The sequence below is a fragment of the Hippocampus guttulatus genome, chromosome 1 (genome assembly GCF_054856545.1).
Source record: "Hippocampus guttulatus isolate MCC_2025c chromosome 1, RoL_Hgut_1.0, whole genome shotgun sequence".
NCBI lineage: Eukaryota > Metazoa > Chordata > Actinopteri > Syngnathiformes > Syngnathidae > Hippocampus > Hippocampus guttulatus.
This window is the reverse complement of record NC_141261.1, coordinates 14,432,501-14,455,331: the sequence shown is the minus strand read 5'-3', so window position 1 is coordinate 14,455,331 and position 22,831 is coordinate 14,432,501. Positions and strand designations below refer to the sequence as shown.

Here is a 22,831-nt window from a genome sequence, read left to right as displayed (position 1 = left end):
AGCATTTATGGACCGTTCAAACAGATGGCCACGTGTTTGCTCTCCCATAACCACGTGTTCATTTACAGAGCCAGCGTCGGCCGGTCACGTGACCCTCACCTTGTGCGGTCAGAAGGCCGAACGCGCATTTACGGCTGCTCTTGAGTTTGACAACTCATTTGCCTGCTTTGCTTCATTTATGTCGACATGCAGAGTTGGACATTTGACAGCAATAAAAATACCTTACATCTTCACTCTGAAATTTGATGCAAAATCTTCCATTTACAATTAAATAAAGATCAATTTAATTTGTATACTTATCGACTTTTAGTATTACTCTAATTACAGTACCTGAGCTTAAGTTCGATATAAATTTTAATAAATGCTAGCTACATTAGCAGCTATGCTAGCTGGTCAAGAACAAATTTAACTACTGTATAATCATCCAAAAACGATTGTTATTGAAAAAAATGAGAAACATGGTTGCATAGGTTTGAATGACACTTTATCGCAGCTAAAAAAAAAACATTGAAAAGGTCCAAAAACTAGACAAGAGGACTTGAGATCTACCCACTGTTAGAAAGACGAGCTAGTTTATTTCTGCTGAGTCTTTTTTTCAAATTCTATGAATGGCTAAATAGGTTGTAGCAACAGAACCCTCCCAGTCAGCAAAGGCATCTGGCCCGGATACGGCATGAAGCTGGCACAGCTGGCCTTGAGTCGGCACTGGCATAATGCATGTGGGCCGAACACGGCCCAGGAGTGGCAAAGGAGGCACTGGCTTGACTCTGGCAAACCAGATGAGGGCCAGGTGTGGAGTGAAGTATTTGGGCCAGAAATCAATTTACAACTCCGGCCCGTATATGGCCAGCCAGTATTGAGCCAACCTTAAATGCAGTTTCAGATTTATTTTTTCAACACACAGCCTTGTTTTACAATTGCACACCGATGCGGAATTCCATTCATCACACACACACATACACACACACACACACACACACATACACACGCGCGCGAGGTTCAATCAGGCCCGCAGGATAATTTAAAAATGAAAAAATGCATAAAAGACACAAAATTAATATTTTTAATAAGGTGCAATTCATTGTGTATCCGCTAGGGGACATTGTTTTGCCCAGAGAAGAAGACAACAGCAGCCTCAGTCCGTCACTGAGACAGACCCATGTCAGCAGACGCTATCAATAGCACTCTCACATTTACACATTTAATAGCACTCTCCTTAGTTTGTAAGGTGTAGGCAGGGATTACATTTTATATGCACATGTAAATGGTTTAAAACTTCATTTCTTTATAAATCTTGTTTAATCATAAAGTGCATTACTATATTTTTCAATACCAATTACTTGTTAAAGTTTGTACAATCAATGGGATCAGTTGCAATGCATATATGTGAATGTAAAAGTAAATTGCACATTTGTTGAAGGAAATGTAAGGTGCTTCATTAAATGTTTTGTAAAAAATACGTTCATTAAATTTCAACATTTTCCAAATGTTCGTGTGTTTCTTTATACCAAACCAAAAGAAAGACATATTGTTTTGGTTGTTTATAGCAAAGTATGGGATCATTTTAATGGTCCGGCCCACTTGGCCATATGTGGCCCACCATGTGAAATGAGTTTGACACCAGTGATGTATAGTAAGGCATTTTTAGCCGGAAAAAAAAAACAACTTGTAAAGAAAGGCGTTTTTAGCACAAAAAAACCCACCATGTAAAAGAAGGTGTTTTTAGCCAAAAAAAACGACCATGTGTAGTAAGGTGTTTTTAGCCGAAAAAAAAAAACGACCATGTATATAGTAAGGCATTTTTAGACGAAAAAAACGACCATGTATAGTAAGGTGTTTTGAGCCGTAAAAAGAGACCATGAAGAGTAAGGTGTTTTTAGCCGAAAAAAAAGACCATGTATAGAAAGGCGTTTTTAGCCGAAAAAAATGACCATGTATAGTAAGGCGTTTTTAGCCCAAAAAACAACAACGATGTATTTAGTAAGGCGTTTTTCGCCGAAAACCCCCCAACCATATCTAGTAATCCGTTTTTAGCCGAAAAAACGACCATGTGTAGTAAGGCGTTTTTAGATGAAAAAAACGACCATGGATAGTAAGGCGTTTTTTGACGAAAAAAACGACCATGTATAGAAAGGCGTTTTTAGCCGAAAAAAAACGACCATGTAGAGTAAGGTGTTTTTAGCCGAAAAAACGACCATGTATAGTAAGGCGTTTTTAGCCCAAAAAACCCCCAATGATGTATATAGTAAGGCGTTTTTAGCCGAAAAAAACGACCATGTGTAGTAAGGCGTTTTTAGCCGAAAAAAACGACCATGTAGAGTAAGGTGTTTTTAGCCGAAAAAACGACCATGTATAGTAAGATGTTTTTAGACAAAAAAAACTACCATGTATAGTAAGGCGTTTTTCGACGAAAAAAACAACCATGTATAGAAAGGCGTTTTTAGCCGAAAAAAATGACCATGTATAGTAAGGCGTTTTTAGCCAAAAAAAACCAAAACAATGATGTATATAGTAAGGCGTTTTTCGCCGAAAAACCCCCAACCATGTCCAGTAATCCGTTTTTAGACCAAAAAAACGACCATGGATAGTAAGGCATTTTTAGCCGGAAAAAAAAAAAACTTGTAAAGAAAGGCGTTTTTAGCCCAAAAAAAACGACCATGTAAAAGGTGTTTTTAGCCAAAAAAAACGACCATGTGTAGTAAGGTGTTTTTAGCCGGAAAAAAAAACGACCATGTATATAGTAAGGCATTTTTAGACGAAAAAAACGACCATGGATAGTAAGGCGTTTTTTGACGAAAAAAACGACCATGTATAGAAAGGCGTTTTTAGCCGAAAAAAAACGACCATGTAGAGTAAGGTGTTTTTAGCCGAAAAAACGACCATGTATAGTAAGGCGTTTTTAGCCCAAAAAAACTACCATGTATAGTAAGGCGTTTTTCGACGAAAAAAACGACCATGTATAGAAAGGCGTTTTTAGCCGAAAAAAATGACCATGTATAGTAAGGCGTTTTTAGCCAAAAAAACCCAAAACAATGATGTATCTAGTAAGGCGTTTTTCGCCGAAAAAACCCCAACCATGTCCAGTAATCCGTTTTTAGACCAAAAAAACGACCATGGATAGTAAGGCATTTTTAGCCGAAAAAAAACGACCATGTATATAGTAAGGTGTTTTTAGCCGAAAAAAAACGACCATGTGTAGTAAGGCGTTTTTAGCCGAAAAAAACGACCATGTATAGTAAGGCGTTTTTAGCCGAAAAAAAAAGACCATGTATAGTAAGGCGTTTTTAGCCGAAAAAACGACCATGTATAGTAAGGCGTTTTTAGACGAAAAAAACGACCATGTATAGGAAGGCGTTTTTCGACGAAAAAAACAACCACGTATAGAAAGGCGTTTTTAGCCGAAAAAAAATGACCATGTATAGTAAGGCGTTTTTAGCCCAAAAAAAAAAAAACAATGATGTATCTAGTTAGGCGTTTTTCGCCGAAAAAAACCCAACCATGTCGAGTAATCCGTTTTTAGACCAAAAAAAACGACCATGGATAGTAAGGCATTTTTATCCGAAAAAAACGACCATGTATATAGTAAGGCGTTTTTAGCCGAAAAAAACTACCATGTGTAGAAAGGCGTTTTTAGCCGAAAAAAACGACCATGTAGAGTAAGGTGTTTTGAGCCCAAAAAACAACCATGTATAGTAAGGCGTTTTTCGACGAAAAAAACGACCATGTATAGAAAGGCGTTTTTAGCCGAAAAAAATGACCATGTATAGTCAGGCGTTTTTAGACAAAAAAACCAATGATGTATCTAGTAAGGCGTTTTTCGCCGAAAAAACCCCAACCATGTCTAGTAATCCCTTTTTAGACCAAAAAAACGACCATGTATATAGTAAGGCGTTTTTAGCCGAAAAAAACGACCATATGTAGTAAGGCGTTTTTAGCCGTAAAAAATGACCATGTATATAGTAAGGCGTTTTTAGATGAAAAAAAACGACCATGTGTAGTAAGGCGTTTTTAGACAAAAAAAACGACCATGTATAGTAAGGCGTTTTTAGACGAAAAAAAAGGACCATAAATAGCAAGGCGTTTTTAGCCGAAAAAAACGACCACGTATAGAAAGGTGTTTTTAGCCGAAAAAAACGACCATGTATAGTAAGGCATTTTTAGCCGAATAAAATGACCATGTATATAGTAAGGCGTTTTTAGATGAAAAAAAACGACCATGTGTAATAAGGCGCTTTCAGCCGAAAAAAAAACGAACATGTATAGTCAGGCGTTTTTAGCCGAAAAAAAAGGACCATAAATAGCAAGACCTTTTTAGCAGAAAAAAACGACAATGTATAGTAAGGCGTTTTTAGAGGAAAAAAACGAAAATGTACAGTAAGGCGTTTTTAGCCGAAAAAAACGACCATGAATAGTCAGGCGTTTTAACTAAAAAAAAAAAAAAACGACCATGTATAGTAAGGTGTTTTTAGCCGAAAAAAAACGACCATGTATAGTAAGGCGTTTTTAGCCGAATAAAAACGACCATGTATAGTAAGGCGTTTTTAGCCGTAAAAAAACAACCACGTATAGTAAGGTGTTCTTAGCCGAAAAAAACGACCATGAAGAGTAAGGTGTTTTTAGCCGAAAAAAACCGACCATGTATAGTAAGGCGTTTTTAGATGAAAAAAAAACGACCATGTATACTAAGGCGTTTTTAGCCGAAAAAAAACAACCATGGATCTAGTAAGGTCGTTTTTTTCGGCCAAAAATGCCTTACTGTACATGGTCGTTTTTTGGGGGCTAAAAATGCCTTACTATACATGGTCGTTTTTTTTCGGCCAAAAATGCCTTATTATACATGGTCGTATTTTTGGGGCTGAAAATGCCTTACTATACATGGTCGTTTTTCTCGGCTAAAAACGCCTTACTATACAAGGTCGTTTTTTTTCGGCCAAAAATGCCTTACTATACATGGTCGTATTTTTGGGGCTGAAAATGCCTTACTATACATGGTCGTTTTTTGGGGGCTAAAAACGCCTTACTATACATGGTCGTTTTTCTCGGCTAAAAACGCCTTACTATACATGGTCGTTTTTTGGGGCTAAAAATGCCTTACTGTACATGGTCGTTTTTTTGGGGCTAAAAATGCCTGACTATACATGGTCGTTTTTTTTCGGCCAAAAATGCCTTACTATACATGGTCGTATTTTTGGGGCTGAAAATGCCTTACTATACATGGTCGTTTTTCTCGGCTAAAAACGCCTTACTATACATGGTCGTTTTTTTTCGGCCAAAAATGCCTTACTATACATGGTCGTATTTTTGGGGCTGAAAATGCCTTACTATACATGGTCGTTTTTCTCGGCTAAAAACGCCTTACTATACATGGTCGTTTTTCTCGGCTAAAAACGCCTTACTATACATGGTCGTTTTTTGGGGCTAAAAATGCCTTACTGTACATGGTCGTTTTTTTGGGGCTAAAAATGCCTGACTATACATGGTCGTTTTTTTTCGGCCAAAAATGCCTTACTATACATGGTCGTTTTTTGAGGCTAAAAATTCGTTACTATACATGGTTGTTTTTTTGGGGCTAAAAATGCCTTACTATACATGGTCGTTTTTTTCGGCTAAAAACGCCTTTACATACATGGTCGTTTTTTTTTTCGGCCAAAAATGCCTTACTATACATGGTCGTTTTTTTGGGGGCTAAAAATGCCTTACTCTACATGGTCGTTTTTTTGGGGGGTAAAAATGCCTTACTATACATGGTCGTTTTTGACACTAAAAATTCCTTACTATACATGGTCGTTTTTTTGGGCTAAAAACGCCTTACTATACATGGTTGTCTTTTTCGGCCAAAAATGCCTTACTATACATGGTCGGGGTTTTTTTCGTTGAAAAACGCCTTTCTATACATGGTCCTTTTTTTCGTCTAAAAACGGCTCATCGTTCACTTCTTTGTACCGGCTCGTTCGCGACCGACACATCACTTGTGAAAATGTAGGTGATTGAACAGTCAGAGGTGCTGCCAAAAAGAACCCTTTCTGCACTGAAATACATTGATATTAATTTTGATTCCGTTTGCTGCAATACAAACCGGATACTTCATACTTGACCATAAAGTTAATTTAAAACTTAGTACCTCAATTCAAAAACAAAATCTGACGTTGAAAAAAAACGTCGTTTTGTATTTTTAAGACTGAATATGAAAATAAACAGAATTTAATTTTCAGTGAGGATCAAATACAGTTTCAAAGAAAAAAAAGTCTATCGTTTCTAATTCAGATTGTACAATTCAGATTCAGTTATTCAATATGATTCAGAGTAAAATATACAAATCCATCCATTATCCGAGCCACTGACCTTCAATTCACGTCATTCAAATTCAGTATAAACTATTTAAAAGTTATTCACGTTTAGTTTTTGGTGGCAAATATTCCGCCCCACAGATTCACACCTAGTTTAGTTTTGGTTGTAAAGTGTCCTAGAGTGTCTTGAAAGACGCTTATAAATGAAATGTATTATTATTATTTTTATAAGAAATTTCAGGGGTTATTTTTACCGACCATTCATTGTTCATGACATGTACAAATGTTTGTTTTCCTAACACACTGTCCATTCTTGTTTTCTTACAGTTCTTACAGCCGCTGTGAGACCTAACAGCCTAACATCTTGGGCCTCAGACCAGGAAATTGATGTCACAATCAAAAGATGGCTACATCTGGCTCCTGATCGGGATGGTGACAGGAAGGAGAGCATGAGAAGAAAAGAGGACATGGAGAGCGCAACAATTTGATGGACAGAAAAATACCGTTCAAGAGTAAGCTGCATCCCAATTTGGACTTTGTGTTCACTGTTAAATAAAGAAAAGTGCATTTTTCCAGTGTATGTGGAGTTATACTGTATGTGAGGTTCACAAATTATGACAATAAACATATTTTTATAACAGTCTTTTTTAAGACTTTTTTTAAAAATGTGGGTCAAATATGGCTCATGAAAGATGTGGCTTAGTTGAGGTTGAATTCAGGCTGATATCAGGAACCTGTTCTGGCCCAGCGTCAGGCCGGAGTAGGGCCAGATATGGTTTTACAATGTGGCTCAGATCTGGGCCGAATGCGGCCCACATCGTGGATGCCAGACGTGGGCCACTGCAGGACCGTCATTCATTGAGGTATGTGGGCCGAGTGTACGTGCCGTGTCTGCCCCAGAGCTGGGCCAGACCAATTTTGCTGCCTGGGCTGTTGTTGTTTGTTTCGACGAGAGACACGTCTTACTACTATTCAAAATACGCCTGCGATCAAGCATAATGTTTACACCATTGCAGGGGCAACATGAACAAAATGACACCAAAAAAGTGGGGGGGGGGGTTTTCTTGATATGTAAATTGGTCAGCCTTTGGTCATCAAAAGCGAGGGACAAAAACAACAACAACAAACAACAACACGGACTGGCCTCTGCTGGGACACGCTAGTTAAGATTAATTACTTTTCTGATCGATATGTGCAGGAAGGGGATGTGTGCGCAACATCGGGACATGAAATGACACAGGTAGTAATAGCGTGTGTGTGTGTGTGTGTGTGTGTGTGTGTGTGTGTGTGTGTGTGTGTGTGTGTGTTTTCAATCACAGATGTTCAAGCCTCTAAATTCAATTCGAGCAGCTCAACATGGCACAAAGTGCAGCTGCCGTTTTGTCACATGAGAGTTAAAAGCCTTTGAAGCAATGCCAGCCAACTTTTCGGGCATTGCTTAGGGCAGATACATCAGTACCGCATATAAAATCGCTTGAAGTATGATAGCCTCTTTTTTGAACATCTCGATTCTCACGCATGCGCAGAGGAGACCTGCAAGTGGCCTATTTGTGAACTGGTCGTGTTACTTGCTGCAATTCTCCATTAAGCCACATGAAGGTGCTAACGTCACGTATTGTGGTTTACCTCGAGCCACAGGACGGAAAATAGGCAGGCAATTTGACTTTTTAGACTAAAGTAGAGGCGAAAGAATGACTCTTTATTTTATGATTCCCCCTACAAAAACAGGTAATAGCTCATCATATGATGATATGATTCCCCCTACTCACTCATCAATGCTATATATAGTTACATATTTTATTTGTCATATAATTTTTTTACTGTGTTTGATGCAGCCCCTGTCACAGATACTCCCGCACCAGCGAAACAATATTTAAAATACATCGCAAACATTTTTTTAACAATTAAATGAAGACTGTTACATTTTATTTCAATCCAAATCTAATCACAGATACGCAGGACATTTCAGAGACTGTACTTTTTTCTTTTTAAATATACCGTTGGAGTGAGTACTTTCGCCACCTCCAGTTGCCTTGTGCTGTTTATTTTGAAAGAAAGGCCGGAAACGTGGCGTCGCGCGAAAAATTTGACGGCAGAATCAAGCGAGGTTGAAGTCAAGCGAAGAGGAAGAGCCGATGCACGCACGCACGCACGCGCGGGCAACTGCTCGCGCGCGCGCATGAAGACGTAACACAGCATTCATTACCTCGACAGACTCAACACAATTTCCCATTTTTAAAAAAATGATAAACCTTCCATTCGGATAATATTTTTATTTTTTTTTAAATATTATCAAGTTGGATTATTTGTTATGAGGCGGCACACTCAAGCAGATGTGTTGGACGGACGCTTCCTTTTTTGGGGGGTGGGGGGGCTGACGAGCGCTTGCGCGTACCCGTTTCCTAGCGATGACGACAGAAGCGATTATTTTGGCACGTGTGAAGACAAATCCAACGTTCCGCACCGAAGACAACACGGTGAGTTGAACATTTCATGTTGAATGTGTCAAGTTAACGTTGAAGTTTTCAGTCAGGTTGTTGGTACAACTTCGGTTTACTCGTTCGGCAGAGGCGGATCTAAAATCCTTTGATGATGGAAAGGGGGGCGGAGGGGGGATTGTCTGTCGGCATGGTGGCACGCTCAAATAACATGCACAATATAAAGAGAGAAAAAAAAATCACAACAAAGCGTGACTAAGATATCTTTCTGATGCGTGACATTCCTGCTGCGGGTGTTTTTACCCCCAATAATCGCGACACCTTTTTTTCTTAAAATTTCAACTTCGGTCAAGGTCGATTTTGATTGTTAATGTGGCACTAAAGGCTGATAAGGTGGACGTCATTGGTGACGTCATTACGCACGGTGTGGGGGGGGCAGTTTGTCAGAGAGAAGAGACTGAACAATGTCACGCCACATTGCCAAAGAAAAACGGCATAAAAAGTGTTCAGTTCGCAAAAGTTAGCACAGCGCTCACATTTTATGTTTCACTCGATATTTTCATGGGACAACACAAGAAATGACACTTTGCTGCAATGGAAAGTAGTCAGTGTAGTTTGTGGAACTGTACATTTAGCGTCCTCTCAAATAACTCAAGACGCAGCCCTTAGTGATGAAACCGCTGGCAATAAATAAACACCACGAGCTAATTGAATATAGCATATTGCTGCTGGTTAGAGCAAATATTAATCCCCGCCCAAGATAGACACAGCCACTGGCGCAATTTCAATCACTTCATTGAACAAACGGTAACAAAATAACATTCTTGGCCGACCCGCCAGTGGCCCCAATTGACACCGTCACCCAAGGCACATCTCGGAGGTGCGGTTGACGTCACGATCGTGTTGCGATAGTGTCCAGCCAACCAATTTCGGGAGGGAGGCCATCTTGCTCAGCTTCAGAACGTCACAGTGGGTGAACTGTGGCTCGGCGCGTGAAGCACTCATGCAGCCGCCAGACCAACATTTGCACATGAAAAAAATGAATGGGTTCAAACAAAAGGTCTCTTCGAAATTGTGCAACAGAACCAGATGTTAACATCTCCCCCCCCCCCCAAAAAAAAGCTGTACTGTTGATTGAGAGTCTCACACTCATCTTTGCCTTCAGTCGACAGGGGAAAAAAAGGAATTGGTTTCACTTGTCCAAGACTTTTGAAAGAGAGTACATTTGAAATTTTGTAGCGTCTTCTGAATAAGAAAAACAAATATTGATCGTAAGTGTGTTTAAGTTAGAAAACCGTTGCGATTGTGAAAACTTTCACGGACCGTCAAAGCGCAGAGCAACCGGCTGTGAAGAGCGGAGCCTCTCGACTTTTTTGTTGTGTCCGCATTGTTCTGCATGATTATGCGCTACTTAGTTTAGAAATGACAAATGCTCCAGCGCCCTCACTTTCAGCTTCCATTAATTACAGTTAATTGCCCAGTGGGGGCTCATTAAATTGCTCGGAGGACAGAGTGTTAATTAGACGATTGAAATGAAAAGTTTTTTCACACAAAGACTACCGAGCTGGAGTGCAAAGTGTTTTTCCCCGCTGTGGTTTGCGTACATAAAAAGCCAACGAGGCGGAGCAGACTTGGACATTCCTCAGAAAAAGTAATTACCCCCCCCCCCCCCCCTCCACGCTTGTTACATTTTTACAAATCAGCTGTGACAAACGACAGTTTTGGGAAAGCGGAGTTCAACTTCACAGGCAACACCCGAGCACCAACATTTGTTGAATCAAGAAATGACATCAATAGAATCTGTCAGACAAAATGACGCAGGTAACAAGATGTCAAGAGACAAACGCATCAGACAAAGACATTCAAGAAGAAATTAGAAAAACAGTTACCGTATTTTCCGCACGAAAAGTCGCACCGGATTATGAGGCGCACCTTCAATGAATGGCCTATTTTGTCCGTTTTTTCATATACTGTATTGGGCGCACCGCATTATAAGATGCAATCCACAATGCATCCACCAGATGGAGCTACCCTCAAGGAAACGCCAACAGAATGATCAGATGTCAGTAAAACGTATTGAATAAAGCAGCGACACAGTTCACTTCACCAACAGCAAGTTGGAACATTGACTCGTTAACGTTGAACTCTCTTGCCGCTGCTCGATTTCCCCGTTCAACTGAAAGTTTGAACTCTGCGTTGTCAGCGTGTCTCGAGCAAGGAGCCATTTTGGGGCCGAAATATGACCGGAATGACCACACACAAGGCGCATCGGATTTTAAGGCGCGCGGTGAGCTTTTAAGAAAATGGAAGGCTTTTAGGTGCGCCTTTTTGTGCGGAAAATACGATCTTGAAATCTAAAATTGGACCGCAGAGCAGACAAATGTCAACATGGGCGGAAGGTGACGTCTCCACGTTTACTGCTGCTTGATGAATTATAGTGCGACCGACTCCTTTCTTCTCTTTTCTCTTCACGACTGACTTCGACTGTCTCGCGTGTTGCAGGCGGACGCTGGCGCTGCTCTCCGCGTGGACCCGCTCGCCTCCCTCTGTGCGGACTCCGAGTCTGTGATGGGAAAAAAGCTCCTGAGTGAAAGTGTTGGTCCACCGGGTCAACAACCCGCCCGTGCGGATCCGACCCACCTTGGCGCATCTCTCCCGCCTCCTTATGGATGTCGCAAGACTCCATCGGCAGAGCCGCAGAAAATACCGCTTCTCCCTTCAGCCGGAGGCGTCGTCACAGCCGATGGCAAGTCTCCGGATTGGGGCCTGAATAGTATCGCGAGCTTCCTGAAAATCAGCCCTTACACCGCCGCAACCATGTACCCCTTTCTCGACATGGCGTACAAGGCCGCGCTCATGGCCCCCCCTTCCCCATTCCTCTACCAGCACTTAGCGTACCCGTCTTGGTGCCAGATGTCGGAAAGCGGCTCACCCGAAGACAGACTCTTTTACCTCCCCCACTACGTTCCCGCGCATCTTTCTTCCCATTCGGAGCCCGACTTGCGAATGTACGCATCCAGCCCAGCCGCTGTGTCGCCTCGGCACTCGTTACGGGGCCGTCAGCAAGCATCGGCCTTCGGCACCTCTCCGCGCCAGGATACTCGATGTTCCGCTTTTCCTTTCAACAAGCGCCATCTTAGCAAGAGTAGCGCAAACTCCTCCCTCTCCACATCTACGAATGCCGGTTCCACCGGCAACGGGAGCTCTGCTCGAGATCCGCTCAACGAGTTCGTTCCTGCGTCTGCCTCGGTGTCGCTTCCGGTGTCAACATCAGCAGACTCCCGGGAGATTTCAAAGAGGAGCACTGCGTTGTCAGCCCAACGTTGTGGCTTTTCTCCCTTCCGCGTTGGTTCCAGCCGTGGTTCTGAGCCAGATCCCCCGAAACCAACCGGCGGCAGCCGAGAAAAGAGCTCCAGCCCAGATCGCCGTACGACCGAGAAGTCCCCGTCGCCCGCAAGGACATCCGTCGACGGAAAAGTGCATCGACTGCCTTTGGATCTTTCTGCCAAGAAGATGAAAAGCTCGTCAAACGGGTTCCGGTCCAAATCGGACTTCATAGCCCCGTTGAGTTATGGGCCCCAGACTGGAGATGCGCGGTGCCTTTTTCCTCCTCCAACACGATCAGCAAAGAGTTCGGAACCTCCCAAAGTCATGAAGTCTTTGAATTTGGATCAGGGCGCAGTTGGCAGCCCGTCCTCACAAAGATCTCCCGAATCCTTCTCTTCCACGCAGTTGGGCCGACAAGCGCCGCATGTGACAGGCAGTCAGGACGCTCGCACCTTCTCGGGAAAACAAATGTCACCCATGGTTCGAGGTCAAGACAACCGGCCAAATCTATCCGAGCCACGACAGCCCAACGTTGAACTGGGATCCACTTCCGGAATGATCCGCGCTGACTCTTTTGGTTTAGGCTTCAGCAATGGCTCCCTTCTTCCATATTTGACGGCAGACGACGCGTCCTTGCAGCGCATGTCCGTCTCAGGCAAAGGCGCCGGCCACCGCTACCCCGTCCTCCTTGGCCACAGCAGCGGCCTGACTCGCACGCCTAGAAAACAGGGTCTGCCACACAGAGAAGATTCACCGGCTCCTTTGTCTCCTGCCGCCACCTTCACAGATCCCAAACAAACGTCCGAAACACGTCACGGAAACCAAAACCGAAGACCGAGCCAGACCAGGAAAGCCAATCCCGAGCGCAGCGGTAGCGGCAGCCAACGGGCTTCAAACCAACCCTTCAAATCTTTTTGCAACCCGTTCAATAGTGTTCGCGAGAGCGTCATTGGCGTTGAAGACCTTGATGAGACTGGAGGGCGACGGGGCGTCCGAGCCCCCACGTCCCAGCCGCATCCTCTTCGTCACAGGTCTTCTTCGCCTGCTCCCGTCCCCAGCAAGGAAATCTCAATGGAAGCTTCTCTTAGTCCACCTCCGGAACTGCCCGTCCAGCAGACGATGCATTGCGCCCGAACGTCTCCCGAACAGTTCTCCAAAAAGAAGCAAACCGGAGCCCCATCTGGTTGTGACGGCTCGGCAAGATGTGAACGTGGTGCCGATGGACTCGATGAAAGCGATGACGAGGACCAGCTCAATTGGAGTCCGTCTTCGCGCACCGATGCTAGTCAAGAAAGCTCTTACGTCCGTTGCAGTACCGCACAATTCCTGAACGGTGCGGCTGTTGGATGCACTTCTCAATCAGATGGTCCGGTTTTCACCAGGAAGACGACGACATGCGGCGATACACCTTTGCAGGTGCCAGCTGACGTAGTCAACACCGACAAAGAGTCCTGCGTCTCCATCATCCAAAGGGAACAAAACTCGGCAGATGACGGGCGAAGCATTGATCTCAGGTATCCTGCGTACGGATGCGCCGTCGGCGATCGCTTAGGTCAAGCTCCTTTGCCGGGAAATAATTCCGGAGCCATCTTTAGAGACGGCGAGAAGAACAGCCCGGACATCATGGACGTCCAAGTTGCTGAGGGCAAGGATACTCGCATCAGCACCCCCACAGAATCCTTTTCTGGCTCTTTGGACAGTCTAGCAAAATATGAGACGGAGGAATCTCGTGCTTCCCAATCCAGCTGCCCTTGTCAAGAGCAGTCGAAGGTATGAGCCATCTTTTTGAAAATCCAATTTATTTGACAGGCCATTTGTCCCACTGCCGCTTGCAAAGTTGAAACTTTGGAGATGAACAAGCAAAATGAGAATGCCGATCTTGATGCTTCAGATCAAGCGTGATCGTTTGATTAGGAAGTCCAGTTTACAGCTTCAAAATGGAGTTTTGTGTTCGGTCTTTTGTTTTACAGAATTTCCTCGCTTGATTTTCTGTTCTGATGCATTATTGTCAATTTTCGTAGTTTCATTGAAGTAATCATTAATTTACTTTTTTCGGAGGCGGTCATGAACGCCTCTCGAGTTGAATGGACGGAGCATAGCTCCATCTAGTGGATGCACTATAGATTGCGTCTTATAACCCAGTGCGTCCAATATTTGAAAAAAATGACAAAATAGGCCATTCATTGAAGGTGCGCCTCATAATCCAGTGCGCCTTTTAGTGCGGAAAATACGTTATTGAAAAAGCACTGCCCTGGCCACAGCCAACATCACATCATTTGCAATTGGAGATCTTTCAGTTCCTCAGAAACGTACTTTGCGCGCTTTGGTCGTCCGCATGGACCCCGGTCTGTTTCTGCTTCCGCGAGCTTAAGAATGCTGCCATTTTCTCAGCTGAAGGAAAACCAGGACGACGAGACGGCGGCATCAAGGGAGGCTGAGCCGGCAGACGGCCCGCCGTGTGACGCAGGTGGAGGCGAAGGGGGATGGTTGGAGCTCTGCCAACAGAGCGAGGGGAGGGGCGGAGGCCCCGCTCCGGCACTCCGCGTCAACGCACAGAAAGGTAAGAGGAAGTCCTGAGAGTTGTGCAGAAGAATGTTCATTCTCACATGCGCGCAGGCTTTTCCCCTTGATCTCACCCGACACGGCTGTCAAAATGGGCACACTTGGAGTGTCAAATCGTGTCTGTGGAATAAAACTTGAATCAGAAATGGATATGCGCGTGCCTGTGTGTGTGTGAGCGCATGCATTTGTATACGTGTGGAGGGTTATAAGCCCCCCCACCCCAAGTGAAACGCTTGCCACTCCTTTTCCGCCGCAGGTTGACCTATCTCGAACCGCCAGTGCCACCCTGCCCACCATTTTACTAATTTAGACTCCATCTTAACTCGTTCCCTCCCAAAGACGTTTTTAAACGTCATTTCAGACTTGGTCTAGAATTGGGTGGGACTGAATGAATTTTAATAGACATGAACAGCCTCAGCTTATGTAAACTTTGATGCGCGTGGTAAGAATCGATCAATGGCATTCAGTGCGCCGTTCCCTCTGAGCTGCGTTGCTCGAGTAATTTCGCACTTCTGTCACCCTCAGCACACGCAGTGACGCACACCACGCACACACAACATTTCTGCACTCATTCCTTCATTTTCGCCCCACGTGAATCGACAAACGGGACACCACGCTATTCCCACTCGCATTGCGATTTCAGTGGCGTGGCCGAGGATGCGCGCTCAGTTGTTGTACGGTCATTTGATGCATACATCGACACACGAAGTTCACTCACGCTCACCACAGACGAGAGGCTGCAGGTGAAAATTGAACCGACAGGATGTCAGGGTTCGTAAAGTGTGTTGATATTTATTTTTTCACCATGCAGATGCACAACCATCAAGCATTTGCGTCACACCGGAGCACCACCGTGACAATGACCTTGTCGGCAAGGATGGGTGCTCACCGGAGAAGGAAGAAAGTCACAGAGAAGAAAGGCAAGAGGCTCCTCCTGTAACCGGCGTCGCTGGATTTCACTGCAACAAAGCGTCCCCCATGATGGGCCTCAGCGATCTGGATCCTGACCTGGCGACAAACCACGAGAGCGTTTTGGGCCTGGAGCCGTTTCACCAGTGCAGCGTCAGTGGTCGTTGGGTGAAGCGAAGAAGAACGCAAGACAACGGGGCCGAGAACCCGTTCGACGACGGTATAAGCAGAATTGTGTTCTTTACAATCGGCAGTCCATTGATCCGTTGGCTGACCCGATTTCGAGTTTTTTGACTTAATAGTCATCGCTAGGATTGATCTTTTTTTTTTCTCTCTCTCTTAATCAAGGTTTCCAGTCATTTCAATTCCTTCCAATGGGGAAATGGGATTTTAATTTACGAGCATGAACTACTGTAGTTTATTATTATAGTTCACCCATCACCTTCTTTGCACAACAGATGTGACACCTGAGGACATGAGCAAGCAAAAAAGTTGCAACGAGCTGAATGGCCCCTGCATCAAAAAGCCCCGTCTACCCGATGATGACGTGAAAGGTATTCAACTCCCGCCCGCAACCCCTTTACAGACAACATGTCCCAATGAAATCCCCTTCAGCAAATAAACTCAACTCAAGTGTATTTGGAGAGCATTTTAAAACAACCCCCGCTATATAGAAAGTGCCGCACATGGAGCGAAAATAATTCAGACAACAAACAATAAAACTATCAATGAATGACAAAGACGGCAGAAAGCGCAAAAACAGTGTAACTAAAATAATCAAGTCTCACGCTGAGTCACAAGTCAAAGAAGAAAAATGACTTTTTTGTGACAATTTCTGTAGATATTTGCGTGTTGTCATCTTTAAATCAAAGGCAAAGCATAAATATTGTGTGATATGAAATATTCCAATTCATGTGTTATATATATATATTTTAATATATATAAATATGTGTGTGTATATATACATATGTTTTGGTCATAGCACAGTCCCGCTTTTATTGTCCATAGAGGGCAAAAAATACAAAGAAAGAATAAGAACTATATGTGTATGTATAGCGCTGAATGCCCCTGAACATTTTGAGTGGTTAAAAGTAAAAAAAAAATATTCAGGAATAACTTGGGGTAATACTTTTACAATTTTTGTAAAATGTGCATGTTGCGTTATTTAACATTATTTACATCGAGTGCAGCACGAGATTAAAGTAAGTTTGAAAGACGGGCATCCAGGGGGCAGCAACGGAAAAAAAGGCTCGCTCCCCTCGGAGCCTCCACTTAGTTCTCGGTACCTCAATAGCGTTTGGTCCGCAAACCTGAGGCACCGGGCAGGTGCGTCGGACGAGTTCAGAGAGGTCAAAAAGGGGCGAGGCCATTTCAAGATTTGAAAACAAATCGTAGGATCTGAAAAAGAACTCTAAAACGTGCAGGGAGCCAGTGAAGAGAGGCCAGAGTAGGAGTTCTGTGCTCCCTCTTACGAGTACCAGCCAAGAGGCGAGCAGCAGCATTTTGGACCAACTGGAGACTCTTAATGGAGGACTTGGCTGACTCCACAGTAACATGCATTACAGTGATCCAGCCGGGATGTGACGGAGGCATGAACGCCAGTTTCAAAGTGCTCACAAGAGAAATGAAAGGCTTGACTTCAGCCAGCTGCCTCACCTCACGTTTTCTCGATAATAGCAGAAAGTAACCTCTTGTCAGGGTTCCTACGCGTGTGAAATCTCAATCCATCTCACAAAATGTTGACATTCACTGGCAGACGAGCAGGAATATTTTCAGTTCAATGTTCAAGGGAATTCACCCGTGACAGAGCTCATGCCCGAGGGCAGGAAATGCGTCCAGCCGATTAATAATTCATTCCTGGCAAAACAACCTCAGGCTGCATTTACGCGTTTCTGCTTTCTTTTTCATGCCATCCGTCACCTGCTGGCTTGCACTCGGTATTGGTGTCTTGTGGGAGCTTACAGGTTTTGTTCGTGAGGAAGCGTGTCGCGTGCTGTGTGTGTCGTGGAGATTTTTCATTTTCAGTCGACAGCAAGCAACCAAATGAGATGGAGAAAAATGGGTGGATTTTACGGCTTACCTCATATTCCGCAAATGCAATATTTGTCACGTGTGCAATGTGGTGGTGGTGGACCCCAAAAAGCAGGCAGGAGGGAGGAGCAGGGTGTACTTGAAGAAGTGTATTGATAAAACACAGAGAAAACAAAACCCAAAAACAATCATAGTCCAAAGTAGCAAACAAAAATAGCAACTGAAGCTAAAACAGAACCGTGACCAAAACATGACCGAAACAAACCTGACAGCGGCAAAGGAACAGCAAACAAACGAACATGACAGTAGCAAAGAGCAAACAATGACCCGACAATGAGTGGTCGGGCTGGGAGTCCTTTTAAAGCACTAATTACCTAATGACCAACAGGTGTGCAGCTGCAGAGGGAGCCCTACAGTGCCACCTGTTGGTCCCAAACCAAATCATGACAATATTAATCAGAATGTTGTTGTTTTTTTAGACTAGTGGGGCTGCAAAGAACTGATAATTGTCAAAACATTTTTGGGGTTGACTTCCCCTTTAACCTTTTATCGAACAGGACCAACAGTCAAATACAAAATGAAAGCACTCGCAAGGAGCATGGAGCAGATGTTCAACCGGAACTCAACCGCGTTGAAAATGCACCAACCTGAATTGCTGTCACGGCGACTTGCGTCACTTACTAGGCCACGCCCATTGAAGGCACATGTCAACACACACATTTGACAGTATGTGAGACTTTTGGTTGAGAGTGATGTAACACGCTTCACTTTTTCACACATTTTTTTTCCCCATATAGATCTTTTTTAATGAATTAATGATTTTTCTGTGTTCTGCATCCTGATTGGCTAAGGGACTGCAGACGAATGTCAACAATCTCCGCGCCTCATATCACAGCTTGCCAAATTTTCTCCATGACAAAACCCACAATGTTGACAAATCGTTCCGTAGTACGGCATTCCTAAAAACATTTATATATATATATATATATAAAATTATAATTATTTTTTATTATTTTTTAAATGCTCGGGCCTGAAAGAAGCTTTCATCTTTGGTTTCATTCAATGCAGCATTGTATATGTAATAATTGTAAATTGATATCTATTTTTTCCCATCAGTCCACATGGCCTCGTCCCCGCCGGGCTTGCCTCGTGCCCCAAGACAGATGGGCAGTTCTAACCTCTGGCAGTCCTCCCACGTCGCTGCTTCCTGCCTCCAGGAGAAGCGTCGGAAGTTGAAGGAGAACCGCAGGGTCTCGTCACTCCTCGCGCTCTCATCCGATGACGACCTCGAAAAGCCCACGGGGAAACATCTGTGCAAGACCAAGCACACGAGTGAGGCAGCGGAGGAGGCAGACGAGGAAAGAGGTGATGGTGAGGGCGGGATTGTGCGGGTGAGTAGTGAAAGGGAAGGTTCACGTTCTTCAGAGTGGTGTCATTCTTCTGAAAGAGCGTCTATTTGCTCTTTTTATATGCAAGCAGCTATAGGACAATCCTGTGAGCAGGCGCCTTATAGGGAAAGCGGTGAAAGAATAATCTGACTTATTAGAATCATTTTTCATTTATGCGAACATACAGCATCATGTGAATCGCCATCAACGGGCTAACAGAAATTAGCAGCAGTGTGAGGGTCACTCTAAACCCTTTAAAAAATTGCGACCTGGAATTCATCACAGAAATGCTGTTGATACTTTTCTGCTCTGTGGGGACAACGGCGATGACCGGCTTTTAGTTCGGGACCTTCTCCCTGCCCGTTCTTGTTTCTCTGAAAGGCGAAGTCGACCCATAAATGTTCTTTGCGCCTCTACTAGTCTAAACACGGCATTCTGATCAATACTATGTTTGCGGAATATGAGTAAAGCAGTAAAATCCACCCGTTTTTGTCCATGTCCGCGGGCGGCAATTTTGCCACTTGCTGTCGACTGAAAATGACATCACAGTTGCTCAGGGCTGAGGCAACACCCAATCATGGCATATATAATTCTGGAATAGCATATAAAATGCCGGGTGTTCTTAACTGCTGCTATGCAGGTTTTTGGTGGGGCTATTGCGCCCCCTAGCCCCGGTGTAGGGCAATCTCAACGTCTGGCTGAATGTGTTGCTGCATCATTTGTGTTCAAATGTTTTTGTGGAAAAACCTTATTCCGAGCGTGATTATGATGCTAGGTTTGTTAGCACATCCGTGTATTCTGCGCATTAAGCGAGCAGATTTTGTGAGACGATGGAGGCTGCTTGTCATCCTCCATGTTAAGTTTGACAAATTTCAAGTGGGCGTGGAAACAAATAGTTTTAATCGAGCCAACCCGCTACCCTTTTTGAAGAACTGTGTGCTGTCTGCCAAACCGCAGGTGCCCCACTCAGGGAGGGCAGTCACGACATCATGTGTTTCTTCGCAGCACTCACCCGTGGTTTGAAGAAAAAGGTCACCTTTAAGACACATTTTTGCTCACAACACACCGCAAAAGAAACACAACCGAGCATCAGCTCATAACTTGAAAAACCTGCAAGTAGGGGTGCTTGTAAGTCAAGTTACCACGATACAAAAGATCATACAAGCAATTCCTTCTTTTTCTGTTTTTTATCAGTGCGTGTGTGTGTGTGTGTGCGTGTGTGTTCCTTCGTCTGCTTGTGCTTTGTGACAGCAGCCGCAGAAGACATTTCCTCTGGCAGAATGAACACACACACACACACAAACGCACACACTTTTCTGTCACTCTCCACTCAGTCATTGCTGGGTAGCAACACCGACACACAGACGCGCCCCTCCAGGGCAAAGCTCGTATCTTGTCTGCTGATGCGCAATGGCGAGCGGCCCCCGCACATGGGCGTCTTGCGCACGCGCATACACACGCACGCGCGCACACGCCACGCGGCTGCTCGGCAGCAGAAGCAGTTGCCGGTGTCGGCAGCTCTGTGATGTGGATTTTCAACAGACAGAACATGTGGAATGTGACACATTTCACCACAAGTTTGGCTTAGCGAAGTCCGTTTAGCTTAACGCTAACAAACAATGCAAAATGCGTTGTGTTGTGGCGTTTTAATCATTCATGCAATGGATATTTGGACAGTAGCCAACAGTAAAAGTTTTTTTTAAAGAAATATGAATAATGGGCTTTGTGCAGCATTTCAGTAAATATCAAGGCTGATGAATAAACACTAGATGGTAGGAGTGGCTTTGATCAGATCATGGCATAGGTGTGTGCGTGTGTGTGTGTGTGTGTGTGTGTGTGTGTGTGTGTGTGTGTGTGTGTGTGTGTGTGTGTGAGAGACAGTACGCAATCCTGTGGGGCAAGGTGGCGTGCGAAAGCAGTGTGGTGGTGAGAACATGGATACAGTTCAATGTTCATGAAAAGTTCATGCGTAATTCATGCATCAGTGCAATGTTCTTCTTGTAATAAACCGTTATTTTGCAATCAAAGTGCCCTTTTTCTGTTTTTATGTTGTTAGTTTGAGCTATAAAAGCTTGCTCTCTCCAGATTTTACCATACATTAGAATTTATAGCTGCATGACGTTTCAGGAAAAAAAAAATCCGCCTGTCGCTGAACCTAACCCTTAAGTCATGAATAGTACTATATTTATCAAACTACACACGTATTACATATTATGTCATTGCTTTTATATTGTTATTGTGAAAAGCTGATGTGCTAGAGAGGGTAGATGTGGAATCAGCGCAAAAATATTTGTCTTGCATCTATAAATTTAAAAACTGCTAAAAAAATTGTTCACCAACGTCGTGTCATACGTAAATGATTCTCATGATCTCTTTGTTTCGGTGTCTTGCAGGTTTCCTCCGACTCATGCTCGCCACCTACGCAGCCAAGCTTTGCCGACGAACCTGCAAGAGACGAGACACCGTTGCAGCATGCCGCCCGGTCGGGACACGAAGTAACTAACGCCGTCATACGTGTATATTATCGATCACTTAACTCATTCAATACCAGCTAATTCTGGACCCAGTCTGAAAAGACGTTTAAAAACGTCTTTGGGAGTGAATGAGTTAAAAATCGACACACCGAGTGGGTGTGCGAAAATGAACCGTATTTGATGGGAAATCGTAGAAACGCTAGAATTTGAAATATTGACGATGCTCTCTCCTCATTGGCTGTTGGTCTTGCCTGTGACCAGGAGGCGGTGCTCGACTGTCTGCAGCGGAGGCTCTGCAACATCAACCACACAGACGATGCCGGCTATTGCGCCCTGCATAAGGCCTGCACTCGAGGCTGGCTCACAATTGTGCGCCACCTGGTGGAGCACGGGGCAGATGTAAACTGCAGCGCTCAGGACGGAACCAGGTAATATGCATGAGATTCTGGCCACAAGTCAAGTCAAGTACTTTATACCAGTGGCGACAAAAGTGAGTTCACGCCAAAGTGAAAAAGTCCAAATTGGGCCCAACTAGCCATTTTGCCTCCTCGTCTCATGTGACTCATCAGTATTACAAGATCTCGGGTGTGAATAGGCAGCAGATTTGTTAAAATTGTGTTATCGCGCTCACATTCAATGGAAGTCCACTGTTGTAACTCATGGTAAAAAAAAAAAAAAGGATCTAAAAAGACAAAAATGTCGCTCTATGTAAAGGTGGCCTCAGTGATGAGAAGATTTCCAACACCTTGAAATTGAGCCGCAGCATTCGGACCAAGAGCATGCAGGAGTTCAACAGGCCCCGTCACGTTTGACCGAAAAAATCGAGAGAATGTGCTGAGCGTTACATCCAGGGGCTGTAAAATACTGTACATCGATGAGTCGTGTTCAGATCCGAGCAATTTGGGATCCAAAATGTGCATGTCCTGCATGGCTGTTCCATCACAAGCTGTGTCCTCTTACGTCTGCGGTCAGGCCGTTACATGACGCTGTTGAGAACAACCACGTGGAAGTGGTACGTTTCCTGCTGGCCTGCGGCGCCGACCCCACCCTGACCTCTTGCTCCGGAAGAGGACCGATAGACATGACCAGCAGCGTTGCCATGGAAACCTTCTTAGAGGGTAGGACGGAAATGTCAACGTGTTTGCTGTCTAAGTCCGGGTTCACATTTGTCAGGGTTGGTTTAGCTTAAACCAAACTAGTGCGATTGCTATCATACTTAGATTGTGAACGTCATCATCGGAATCCCATTGCGCACCAAGCAAGTGGAATGAGACCACTTGAGGAAAGGGGTCTGACAGATTAAGATCTTTGCATGCCAGGAAGGAGCTAAATTTAGACTAATCGAACCATCTAGTAGCTGGTTCCTTCCGAAGTTTCCCTCAGGATAGCTGGCGCTCGAACAGCAGTTTTATCCG

General features: G+C 44.2%; 1 protein-coding gene and 1 pseudogene across 1 annotated transcript in view; both read left to right on the top strand.

Moving 5' to 3' along the window:
- Window positions 1-8,413: 8,413 nt before the first annotated feature.
- Window positions 8,414-22,831, top strand: part of LOC147210530 (uncharacterized) — a 21,445-nt gene continuing 7,027 nt past the window's right edge. The window contains exons 1-9 of the mRNA XM_086112155.1: window positions 8,414-8,764; window positions 11,228-13,822; window positions 14,444-14,612; window positions 15,426-15,743; window positions 15,982-16,077; window positions 18,671-18,945; window positions 21,336-21,437; window positions 21,678-21,844; window positions 22,389-22,534. Coding sequence (XP_085968281.1) covers window positions 8,696-8,764; window positions 11,228-13,822; window positions 14,444-14,612; window positions 15,426-15,743; window positions 15,982-16,077; window positions 18,671-18,945; window positions 21,336-21,437; window positions 21,678-21,844; window positions 22,389-22,534 — 3,937 coding nt within the window. The 5' untranslated portion in view covers window positions 8,414-8,695. The remainder of the gene's footprint in view (window positions 8,765-11,227; window positions 13,823-14,443; window positions 14,613-15,425; window positions 15,744-15,981; window positions 16,078-18,670; window positions 18,946-21,335; window positions 21,438-21,677; window positions 21,845-22,388; window positions 22,535-22,831) is intronic.
- Window positions 22,564-22,831, top strand: part of LOC147210531 (28S ribosomal RNA) — a 1,284-nt pseudogene continuing 1,016 nt past the window's right edge.